This window comes from Chenopodium quinoa, unplaced genomic scaffold (genome assembly GCF_001683475.1).
Source record: "Chenopodium quinoa cultivar QQ74 unplaced genomic scaffold, ASM168347v1, whole genome shotgun sequence".
NCBI lineage: Eukaryota > Viridiplantae > Streptophyta > Magnoliopsida > Caryophyllales > Amaranthaceae > Chenopodium > Chenopodium quinoa.
In genome coordinates this window covers 493515-506296 of record NW_018743850.1, presented here as the reverse complement: position 1 = coordinate 506296, position 12782 = coordinate 493515, and the positions used below count along the sequence as shown (strand labels likewise).

The following is a 12782-nucleotide window of genomic DNA, read 5'->3' as shown; positions in this document are numbered from 1 at the left end:
ATGTCTAATTCTAGGAAAATGTGAAATATCAATCAATTTTTTTTATTATTACGTAATTAAATAAATTTATATCTTATTAAATATAGAAAGAAAAAAAAAATATTGTCTTTTGCTGAAATATGTGTTTGAGATGATAAATTTATTACATTCGACATTATAAATAAGATGCACAGTAAAAGACACATCAGACATAGTGACAAGTGACATCTTCTTGTGTATCTCTTTTTCTCTTTTTTCGATAAATAACTATCATCTACTGATAAACATTTAAGGCAATAAACAAACAATGATTAAACTACAATTATTGGATAGTTTCAAACACAGTTTTATATAATAACAAAGAGCGACGATATCATGTAGAACATCACTTCATAAACAGAAAATGTACAATAATAATATAGGTTAGTGTTGCCTAATTGTTGATTATAATTGCCTATAATAATCCGAGTAGTATTTATTTTCATTCCGAGTAGTATTTATTTCCATTGAAATTATTTTATTGGATATAAAGGTGATATATTATTTGTAATTCATATATTTATATGTATGTTGTGCTAATAGTTTTATTGTAGATTTTATCCTGCTGTTTGATTAATATTTTCACGTTTACTCCATTAAAGGTATTTATAAATAAGTCATGAACAATAATTTTTTTTTCTCAATTTTAGTTTTAATAATTTTTGCGTTATTATTTCATTTTTCTACATGCATTGCATTTTTTTATTCCACATGAGTTGCCTCATTTTTATATTATATCACAATTAATTATGGAAAAATAATTATTATTACCGTGCATCACACGGACACTAATCTAGTAAATATAATAACACGGTTTAATTAAAGTAGCAACCCAGTACAACGCCCGGACTACACACTAGTAGTATAAATTAAATCCGCTAACGTCATTCAAAAAAATAAAAAATACTTAGTATATTAACTTCTTCCTTTCACTCTTCGACCTCTCTTAGACAACCAAGTTAGAAGGCACAAATAGTGAATGTCGTAACATTTTTTGATGGTATCGCATGAATATGAATGACAAATCTAATATATATAAATAAAGTAGGCATTTTTGGATAGTATTCGGTGCGCCACATAAGCAAAGGTATTATTTCGACCAATTAAAAATTAGATTTGTATTTTATTTAGAATTAAAAAATTCACTCTCCACCTAAGCAAAATTGACGAATGATATTTAAGAATTTTGTCACGTGGCTAAAAACAACGAATAGTGATTTATTAAAATTTAAATTATTCAAAAAACAAAAAATTATCTTTAAAAAAAAACTAAAAATCATCTTTAGATATAAGGATTTTAAATTATATAAAGACAATTGTATAAATTATATTTTGATATTAGAATTTAAATTATTAAAAAAAATTAAATTATTTTTTGATATTAATGATTTATTTAAACATCCAATGACTGAGATGATAATTAAATATTAGATTAAAATCATATCTTAAATAAAATATTATATTTAACTGATAAACGAATAAATAAAGTTTGATACTTACCATTATAAGATAAATTTTGATAATGTTTAGGATAAAAATATAAATTGTTACTTAATTATAATTAAATTAAAATTTGTGATACCTGCCATTATAAAATGACGCATCATATGACACCAACTAAATTTCAAATGAAAACAAAACCAAATCAAACGAATTTTGTGTTAGTAATTTTGTGTCATATTTAGGTTATCAATGGCTAGGTAATTTTTAGCTTAATTTTTAAAATTCATGTTTAAATTTATATTTGCAATTATTACTTATATTGTATTTATTTGTGTACTTAACAATTATATGTTTATGGTTTGTTTATTAAATTTTGTTTTACATATGGATCTAATTTAATTAAAGAATTAAAAGCAAAAGTGATTAGAAAATCAAAGTGTGAGTTTCTCACCTAACGTACAAAACTTCTTTAAACAATATAGCTTAATAATTTAGGATATGATCCTATTGGACGAGGAGGTATTATATTTTTATAAATTGTTTACATTTATTAAATTTGTTTATAAACCTTTGTAGTTTTTTATTAATTAATTTCATGAAAAAAAAAACAAAAACTTTGTGATTTAGATGGCTTAATTAAGTTATTAAATTAACTTAATTTCTTATTTTTAATTAGGGTGATTACGTTCATGCCTCAATTAAAGCCAACTTTGTTCAACATTTTCTTCCAATATTGATTGAATTGGATCAATTTCGTAATGATTTTTCTCTTCCTGATAAATATATTAATTTATTTTATAAAATTATAAAGACTAATTTTATATCAATTTTACTTTTGCTAACATCCTAACATTTTTGTGTTCTATTTATCCACTTTTGTTAATTAGATGTAGTAGGTATGGTTGTGAACGAAGTTAATGGTTCTATGGTTAACTGGTATACATGCTTTATTTATTATTATTTTTTAATAATATTTCTTACCTATATTTAAAGTAGGCATTTTTTTGGAGCATTTGGTGCACCACATAAGCAAAGGTATTATTAGTATTATTTTGACCAATTAAAAATTAGATTTTTATATTTTATTTTAGAATTAAAAAATCACTTTCCACCAAAGCAAAAGTGACTTATGAGATAGATTTAAGAATTTGGCCACATAGATAATTAAAAACAACAAATATATTTAAAAAATAAAAATTATCTTTCTTTTAAGAACTAAAATATATCTTTAAATATTAAAATTTAAAATTATTTTAAAAACTAAATATTATACAAAGTTATATGTTAAAAAAAAAAAAAACCATAATTATAGAATGAGATTTGATATATTTATTTTTACATGCCACTTAAGTTAAAAAAAAATCTATAAATAGTGATTTAGCATTTAAATTATTTTTAAAAATTAAAAAAAAAATCATCTTTTTACATTAAATTTTTTATCCTAATAATCATCACACGAGCTAAGACTTGAGGTTTTTATATTATTTAAAAACAAAAAAAATCACACGAGCATTATAAATTACATAAAATTATCTTTAACAAATATTAATAATTTAATCAAAATTTTATACAAAAATTATCTTTTCATGAGATTTCTTTTTAAAAACCGTGCATCGCACGGGCTTACATCTAGTCTATATATATATTAAAACTCAATGGGAAGACATGAACCCGCCATGTGTCATCATGACTAGGCAGATGATGTGGCGCCATGTCATACAATTACTACAATTCATTAAAAAAAATAATAATGAATTGTTAGCCTTAATGTTCAAACATATGACCTCGTGCTTATTATACTTTAACTTCAACCACTATTCCAATAACACATCTCATATCTACAATGTTTTGTTAAAAAAAGTTAATCATATTCATAAACCTGAAGTCGAACTAAACAAATTAATAATTTAAAATACTAGATATTGGATAATATATTTTGATGTTCAATAATGATTGGAAAAATCTATTTAAATAGTACGAGTATTGAAGTAAATGTTGTTGAATTGGAATAAAGTAAGGGAATTCAAGGCGTTAGGTCTAGCCGTCCGATCGGACGCGTGTTGGCCCGTTGGACTCCAACGGTTTGATCTTTGGATTCCCTCACTTAATTTCTTGAGTAATTCTTATAACCCTCAATTTAAGAGGATGTTTAAGGTGATTAATCACCACTATTATTCTCTTGATAATAAGTAACTCTAATAATCCCCCATTTAAGAGGATGTTTAAGGTGATTATTCACCTCTCTTGATGCTTGAGATTATTATTCTATGTTCTTTCATATTTCTCTATAAATATAAGAAGCCCTTTTTTTTTTTTTTTTTTTTTTACACTTGAAAAATACATCGCACAATAGTCTAAACACATTCTCTATTGAGCATAAGTTCTATTGGGGATAGGTTTCTTGACTTAAACCTACCACCCAAAAGTGTGTTTGTGTGGAAGTGGTGTGTTAACCTTAGGGAACGTGCCGGCGAATACAATTGAACACCTTAATTGAACACCCAAAAGTGTGTTTGTGTGGAAGTGGTGTGTTAACCTTAGGGAACGTGCCGGCGAGTACACCTTGGTTGTGTTGAAATTCGTTTTCAAGTTAGTGATTTGCATCACGACACATCGATATTGTTCCGTTGTTTGTGAGATTATGTTTTTGATCTTACATAAATATTTTTATACTATTTGTACTAGACTACTCCTTTATTTACAATAAATGTAACTAATTTAATCTTTTTTTGTATTTTATCACATAATTTTTATTATAAAACCTCATTTATAATATACATATAATGAATCGGGGCATTACCTAGGCCAAAAACTAGTATCAATTCAAATATTATATTTAAATATTTGAAAAGAATTTCGGATTTTAAAAAGCCATGAAAATTGGATTTTGTTTTAAAAAAAAAAAAACAATTAAATTAAACAAAATAGTCCCGGCGGGGCTCGAACCCGCGACCTTCGGCTCATAAGACCAACGCTCTAACCAACTGAGCTACGGGACTGTGATGTTATAATCATGTAGAGTTATATATTTAATATAACATAAAATCCTGTTAACTTTCCCATTGATGGTCTCCAAACCCGTCAAAAAGAGCCCAAACAATCCCAGAGAATATAACACGTGTTACAATACCATTCGCTGAACTGTAAAAAACTTCCATTTTGTCCATCTCTCTCACAAATTCCTCCCTCTGTCTCTCTCATTCCTTCTCAACTCAGTGACTCACACTAATCTCTCTCCTCCTCAAATTAAAATTAGAAGTTTGATCAGAAAATGACGGTCGGATTATGTAACGCTAATCCGGTGGTCCACGCTAAGAAAGATAGAGTCGCCCGCACTGAAGACACTGCCGCCGACACCTCCTCCGCCGTTGACCCTCTCGACGTCTATGATATCCTCTTTTATTTATTTTATTTTTAAATTATTATTATTAATTGTTAAAAATGTTATACTTACTTAATTACTTGTGTTAAAGTTGATATTGTATTTGCCTTAACTTGGTAACAAATCATGTGAGGGATATAAGAGATCCGGAGCATCCATATTCACTGGAGCAACTTAGTGTTCTTACTGAGGATTCTATTACTGTTGATGATAATCTTGCTCGTATTTTGTGAGTTTTCTTCTATTTATTTATAATCTCATTGATCTGATTTTTTAGGAAATTTATGATTTACCTATAATACTGTTAAATTTACTGAATTACTGGTAAAAAATTGAAGATTAGGTAATTTAATTCCTGATCAAGAGTTGACATAACTATATTTTAATCCGTATTAGTTGGACACACCTAATTTCCATACTTCAGGCATTTAAAATCATATTTTTGCCTTATTGTAACTATTCATTGTCAAGTGTGCTAGCGTTGTATATCTTATGTGATGACTCGAGTTCGAAACATATCAATTTAAAAAACACAGGGAATTTCTGTCAAAAATAGAAGAGGTTATAATTTGGTGTTTTTTGCCAAAAAAAATAAATAAATAAAGAGCTTAGAATTAGTCACATAATAGTATTTGTATTTAGTTAGGAACACCACATGTTTTCCATGTGTTGTTTTTTACATACAACGATCCAGTTGCATGTTTGCTTTGAAGCGTCACATTTGCCTGTTGTTACCTTGAAATCTCTTTTAAGCTTCTTTAAAGTTAGGAGAATGTGAATGTCGAATGGTCGACCTCAGTTCAACACGTTATAGCTGGCCATAAGCTTACTTTGTTGCCACAACTTCACTACTTCAAAATGAGATAATTGATTGTGTTGGAGAAACTCTAAAGTAATAATTTTAGTACTAGTACTAAAGTAATTAACCTGTTTAATTACTTTTGCTCTTGGTCTCATTAGCCTCGCCCCTAATCACATTAGCCTGTTTCTTTCAACCCTGATCTTGTGCATTGTGGTCTTGTTCAACAGGATAACATTCACCCCAACCGTCCAACATTGCAGTATGGCGACTGTTATTGGCTTGTGCCTAAGAGTTAAGCTAAAGCATTACTTTCCTCCTCATTATAAGGTGAGTTGTTTTGGCTTATGAACTTGTAAACCTGATTGATTTATTTGGTATGCTTGAAATATAATCTGAGAAGCCTTTCGAGACTGCCCATTTCTGTTCGTCATGCCATACAATAAATACAAAATGTATAGACCAAGTCGAGTGAAGAGCAAAATCTACCCTAAGTAACTGGTGGGTTGATACTGGTAGCTCAGATATAGATACTTCCACTCTCTAATTGTCATTTGTCTTATGTTTTTGTATGCATCACATCTGCTAGCTAGTGTGCCAGTCTGCCATAGATTGCAATCGACAGCTCATTAACATATCCAACAAGAAGAATGATGTCTTACATTGTCATCTAGTCGTCTTCAGTCCTTGTGTAATCTGAAATAAAACCATGCTGGTGATCTGGGAGTAAATTATTTCTGAAAGTGATTGTTTGGTTGTCCTTTGAGTCATACTTTTCGTTCAATGTGATTTCGAGCTGTGTAAGGGAAACCATGATTTTCTGGCTCTTGTGTAATGGGGACATCGTGATTTTCTCAGACGAATAATACAAGTATTGTCTTTTTTACACAGGTTGACATCAAAGTATCCCCTGGCTCTCATGCAGATGAAGGATCAGGTGAAGCTTGCAGATTTCTGAAATTCCTCTGTTTAATTGAGCTTAAGACTAAATTTTTAGCATAACTCATTTATGTTACTTCCACTGAGTTCACAGCCTCTGAAATTATCTTTCCAGCTCCTTGGTTAATTTCTCATCTGCTTTGTATATTCCTTGCAGTGAACAAACAATTGAACGATAAAGAGAGAATTGCAGCTGCTCTAGAAAATCCAAACCTTCGCCATCTTGTGGATGAGTGCCTCTCTTCCAATGAAGTAATTAACTTCAATTAGTTGCAGTGTTGTTATGTATGTACAGATGTACAGTAAAAACCTTTGTAACTTAGTACGAGTATGAAATATAGTGAGACTTGGCTTGTATTCTTGTAATGATGTATTGTGAATTACTAAATGCTGTTTGTAAGCTGAGAAGTGCACGTCTTTTGCTGTCTAATGTAATGTATGCTACTTGCTGTATCATTAAGGGCTTGTAATCAGTTCTTATTGATCCGTATATTGTGTCGGGTTAGTTCGTACTTTCTTGTATTATCTATCCATTGCAATTCAGTTTTGCAAAGGACATTTTGCAGTGACACAATAGCAAAACTGAGAAAATCAACAGATCGCAATGACGATCTGAGTGATAATGGCCCAAGTGTGGCCAAAGTGTCAATAATTCGTAAAGGAGCTTTTGGCAGACAGTTAATCTACTGCCTTTCAACCTCCTAATATCAAATTTTAGAGGTGCTCCTATCCTTCTTTCTTATAAGTTAATCCACTTTTGGAGTTGTTATATAAATGAAGAATCTTCTAAGAGGTTTTTAAATGCTTACTTGAATGTATACGCATAGTAATGCTATGAGGTGCATAACGATTACAGCCGTGGACCTTGCATATATGCAGATTAAAACTGAGGCACAACAAAGTAACTCATGTTTTCTCCCCCCAGCAAATTACAGGAACTTATTTAGCTATATTAATGGGGAGAGCAGTAGAGCACCATCAAGATAGCTGATGCTTGATTTCTGCACTAAATTTCTCAGAAACTATCAGTTTACAATCTTTGCTATTTGCTGCCTAAAATGGCTCTGGAGCTACTTCAGCTTTTGAATGTCCACTGGGAAGAATGGGCTGCACAGACACATCTCGAGTAACACAGCCCTGAGCAGCATAAGATGACTTGTCGTCAAATCCCCAATATCTAGAAGCCTTTATATCATCCTCAGCCATCATTCTTGAGAATTCCTCGTGGTCATATTCTAATGTGGCAATACCACCAAACTCCTTCGGAAGGTTTTCCACATCAAAGTAAGACCTCATCAGCTCAGCACTGTCTTTATTCTTAGGATAAACAAACTTCACCTTCTGAGAAGTTTTGGGATCCAGGAAGTATTTTACAGCCTGAAACAAGTCAAGATTAACAGTTGTCAGATAACTGCTTGAATACATATGAAATAGAAAACAATTAAGCCCGTTTAATTCCAGCTAGAGGCTAGAGCATACGCCAAGTTAGTTAGTTCATAATACCAAGAGACCTACAAGACATTTATAAGGAATTGAAAATTTGGTTAGTCTCACCAAATTACAGATAGCAGCACTATTGGAAAAGGTGGTTAGTTAGTCAGCATTACTATCCTCGTTGAATGGTAGCTGTGCCATTACATGTTAAAGAGAATTAAGAGACAACAAACAGCAAATAAATTGCACATAGCGCATGTTACTAACCCTCCAGAATGCATAAAAGATCCTTGGTGGATTGTAAAGGACTGCTATTCCAAGTCTTTCAGGGTAATGGTTCTGCAAAATATTGATGATATCTCGGGCTGTTCTGACTGATAAACTGGTGCTCATTGAAAAGCCGGTATAATCTATCATCCACACCATCTGCTCTTGGCCTTCAGGCAGGTTGAGGATGGCATTTTCTAACAAATAGACTAAGTGACGGACATTACCTTCTGCTGATGTGGTGTTCTGTAACATAGACAGAGAATTTCAGCTTTACAAAACTATGCATAATGACTGTTTGGAGTAGGAAAGAACTAAAGATCACCTGCTTCCCAGGTCTCATTATAAGGACAGTCCTTCCTTCACGATCATGAAAGTTCGCTCGGGAAACCTTTCCTGTCTCACCTTCATGTGCGACTTCATGCTGGCAATACAAAATAATAATAAATGACAAATATTGTTAACAATAACAATAACTAAAAAAAAGTTCAAGCATTCACATAAATAAGTAAGAGAAATAGAACTAATTATAATTTAGTCGAACTTTGTGAAAAACATGATTGTTCTTCTCCTATGACTATGAGAAAATCCAAACTTCCAAGTGATCTGAATCATCTGATACTTGACCTTTACACAGAATTTTTATCATACGAGTAAGGATTAAGTCAGCTTGTTATGGCTTTACTTTGTCAAGGAACAGTTGCAAATGGATAGCTAATATGTATTCATGTTCCAGCTAGCTCCAGTTTCTAAATACTCATTTCCACCATATACAAACTCTCAACTGTACAGGAAGTTAAGGAGGCTGCTCATCCCTTGAGTAGCTGACTATATAAACTAATTCAGCGAACATTGTAAGTAATATGAATCTGTCCATTGTTAATAAAATGGAAAGATTCAATATTCCATGGCCTTCGTTTATAGTGGATTTGTTTGCACATCTTTCTTATTGTAATATAGAAATGGTTGTTTTGTTTCAGGCCAAGAGCCAATAGACAGCATCTTCTTCGCTATCACAGAATATGGCCACAGATATCGGAATTCAAATCCCCTTCCCAAACACTAAAGCCTCTTTAGAAGCCTTAGGGTGATGAATATGAACACAAAAAACATAAAACTTCACTTTCTGAGCAGTGACAAAAAGTATGATGGTACAGCTGGTATCTACTATCTAGGCAGAGGGTTCTACGAAATTTCCCAACACTGATGAGTTCACCTCAAAAGTTGACATCATAAACACAATTCATATAAGGCATCAAAATTTGAGGTTATAGGCGCAAATGCTTCATTTTGACCCCTTTTTTTTTGTTTTTGTTTTGTTTGTTTGTTTGTTTTTTTTCTTTCCTTTTTCTCTCTTAAGGGTAATTTATAGAACACTTAATTAATTACTTCATAAATAATTTCAATTGGCATTTGAGTTTGACATATTTACATAATACTTTGTGTTACCAAATAACGTTTGTCTTACCCAGCGGATTTCCTCAGGTTTGTATGCATCCCTCCATTTAAGCGTCTCTTCTACCATTTTCTTTGCCTTATCAACGTTGCAGTTCCTTGCTTCCAGGTATCTCCGAAGGCAAGCATCAGTACAAAATTTTGCATTACGTCCAGATAGTGGTCCAAGAGCTACCTTGAGTTCTTTGACCTGGTTGATAAACAGTATATCAAATTATCGATTGATAGTTCAGAATTTAGTGGAACTACAAAAATCACCAATTTATGTTCATTCATGTAATAATAGATCAGTAAGATGATCTATTTTGATTATCTATAAAAATCTGTCATTTTCAACTAAATTTATTGACATACTACTATCTTCAACCACTTCCAACATAAGACAATGGATCATGATTTAGCAAATCAATCAGAAAATTGCACTTCCAGTTAGATATAGTCAATATACTACTTTAAATATCAGAAATTTACGGAAAGTTACAAAATTCCACCATCAAAATAAAAAGAATATCACCTTTGCATCGCGCTGTAAGGGATCATTTCCATCATGGTTCTGAGAACTCTTAAACAAAAACATTATTGATCTGAAAGAATTTCAACCTACAAGCAGAAAATAAAGGTATGATTATTATCAAAATACAGACTTTCGCGTCTGAATATATGAACTCGGATCACAGCTTGAAAACACTACCTCCCTCTCACAATAAGTCAATAAACACACCACATTGAACTTTACAAGTCAAGAATTCACTTAACTTTGACCATTAATTTAGTCAAAATTGTACAGCATAGAGTAACATTGTGAATCTACATTTCTTAGATAGAACTTAACAATTAAATTCCTGTATACAATGGACTAAAATGGCACTACTAGTAAAATTGAATGGTCAGAGTTGACTAAGATGGTTAGCTTAAAGCTACAATGTAAATTTTCTAATTTTAAAGCAAAATCTCCCAAATATATCTTCACCTCAACATGCATATAGTTCAAATTAGTAGGAGAAGCAACACTATCAAGCAAGTACAGTTTTTGATTTTATTATTTTTATTTTTAACAACCCCACTACTAATTAAAATAATAATAGAAAATGTAATTTGATAGTGATGTAGCCATTAAAAGAGAAACAGTCCAACACTAAAAGTCCAACAATTTACAATCACACATTAATAATTAATAACTAATAATTAATTAAGATTAAAATAAACAAAATTCAGGAAAAATGTAGAAATATCGAAATTTGGAGTTTCATCTTCCCTAAAATGTCAAAATTAAAATGACAATCATCGAGAAACAAACAGAATTATACGGAAAAAAAAAAGAAGTTGAATTCATGCAAAATTTACCAGAAAAAATGGCAAATTTCAAAGTAAACGAAAATTTACAGATCTAGAATTGAACTAATTCATAAAATCTATAAAGAATTTTAGAACTGAATTAGAATAAAGAGGTAGAGGAGCGTACCTAAAATGTCTGGGAAAATGGAGGAGAGAGAAAGAGAGAAGAAGGTAAGCGTTATGTCAACTTCACGCAGAGTTCAAATACATTAGAAATTACGAGATGTCCGTCAAAATTCGTGAGGAGAGAGAAAGAGGAAGAACGTGGAAGTGGAGAAAGAAATGAATTTGCTTATATACGGAGTACTTATTAATGTTGAGAGATTCGATTTAATGTGAATCAGGCCAGCCACGAGACACATCACTCGTTTTTACCGATTTTTTATTATTTTATGGTCATGCAACTCATGCTCACTCTCGTCCACATGATACTACGGAATACTCCCTTCGTTTCAATAATTCAATTTAGCGGATATGCTTATATGCTTCCTTTATCACGTAGTTTATGAAACAGCTAATAACTTGTTAGTAAAAATAATTTGCATTAACTAATTTAAAGTGAATTTGTGAGAAAGGGGGTCGTGTTGGAGGTAGATGTACACCTTATTTTTACTTATGTTAGATTTAATAACTTCGAATAAGATAAGTTCAGAAAAATTAGTTTCAATAAGGGTTATTCAAGTTCAAATTACAAGTTAACGACTAGAATTAGTTTTAAAAAGGTTTAGTAATTCCAAGTAAGTTTATATAAGTGAAAGTCAGGTGAATTGAACACACCATTAATAATAATATGTTTGATTTACCTTATTTGAGAAAAATAAGTTTTAACAAAATAGATTCATGCAAAATAAGTCCTGATAAGATTAATAGGGTTTCTTAAGTTCAATTTATAACTAAAAAAGTTTTAATAATGTCTAATAAATTTTTATGATTAAATAAGATAATAATGTCTACTTCATAACAAGTATCGACAAGTTAAGATAATTAAAAAATAAGGTAAATATAGCACACTCACTCATATCTCGCTTTAAAAAATGAAAATGTGTCATTAATTAAAAACAGCAGAATTTAAATGGGAAAAATTATAACTCTTGAAATCTTTCTCTCCGGTATCCTTGGCATGCATTTACAACTAACAAATTTTGCCAATCTAGAAATTTTTAACACTCTCATGAGCCACTACGACAATTGCTACATAATAGCAATCCGAAATCATAGAAATTTGTTGCTTGACAACTTTCCAACGTAATGTTTACATCATTATTTGAGTACTAATTGTCCTGTCAAACATAATGGTTGCATTTTATACTCTTTGAAAATCTAATAAATTAGCATTCACGAACACATTCACAACTTATACTAAAAGCAAATCTAGTATATATACAACTATGTAGTGCAAAAGGCTGTAGAAAGTTGGGCAAAAATGCACAATGTGGAATAGCTTTATGGGCGTATGCATGAGCTTTTCTTGCTTGAAGCCAAAATAGTAGCTGTATTAGATTTGTGGAGAGGAAAGTGTATATGCATGGCAGCAACTTGTGAACGAGTTATTGCGTTAATGGGATCAACTTTTATTTGCAATTGCAATTAATATATTCTCCGTACGGTGAAGCGTATTCGTCAAATAGCTTTCGGTTAATATAAATGATACCCAAGACTTAAATGTAGTCTTCATCATATATAAAAAATAAAAAATAAAAAATAAAAAAT

At 30.9% G+C, this 12782-nt stretch overlaps 2 protein-coding genes and 1 non-coding gene across 4 annotated transcripts; 1 reads left to right on the top strand and 2 right to left on the bottom strand.

The window, feature by feature from the left end:
* Positions 1-4386: 4386 nt before the first annotated feature.
* On the bottom strand, positions 4387-4460 carry TRNAI-UAU. Its single transcript has one exon. It is a non-coding gene; the product is annotated as a tRNA-Ile (tRNA).
* A 156-nt stretch (positions 4461-4616) lies between these two features.
* Positions 4617-7093, top strand: LOC110685790 (protein AE7-like 1). The gene is made up of 5 exons (XM_021862312.1): positions 4617-4850; positions 4967-5072; positions 5873-5972; positions 6534-6579; positions 6739-7093. The coding sequence occupies exons 1-5, from the start codon at positions 4733-4735 to the stop codon at positions 6849-6851; spliced, it is 483 nt and encodes a 160-aa protein (XP_021718004.1). The 5' UTR covers positions 4617-4732; the 3' UTR covers positions 6852-7093.
* Positions 7094-7408: 315 nt separating this feature from the next.
* On the bottom strand, positions 7409-11467 carry LOC110685789 (random slug protein 5-like). 2 transcript variants are annotated; one of them, XM_021862310.1, is made up of 6 exons: positions 11200-11467; positions 10252-10337; positions 9751-9927; positions 8608-8706; positions 8283-8528; positions 7409-7958 (listed from the first exon to the last, which is right to left on the bottom strand). In XM_021862310.1, exons 2-6 carry the CDS (start codon positions 10312-10314, stop codon positions 7635-7637), a joined length of 909 nt encoding a protein of 302 aa, XP_021718002.1. In that variant the 5' UTR covers positions 10315-10337; positions 11200-11467; the 3' UTR covers positions 7409-7634. The 2 variants fall into 2 exon arrangements, with proteins under 2 accessions (XP_021718002.1, XP_021718003.1); XM_021862311.1 differs by lacking the exon at positions 11200-11467 and adding an exon at positions 10429-10632.
* Positions 11468-12782: the final 1315 nt, after the last annotated feature.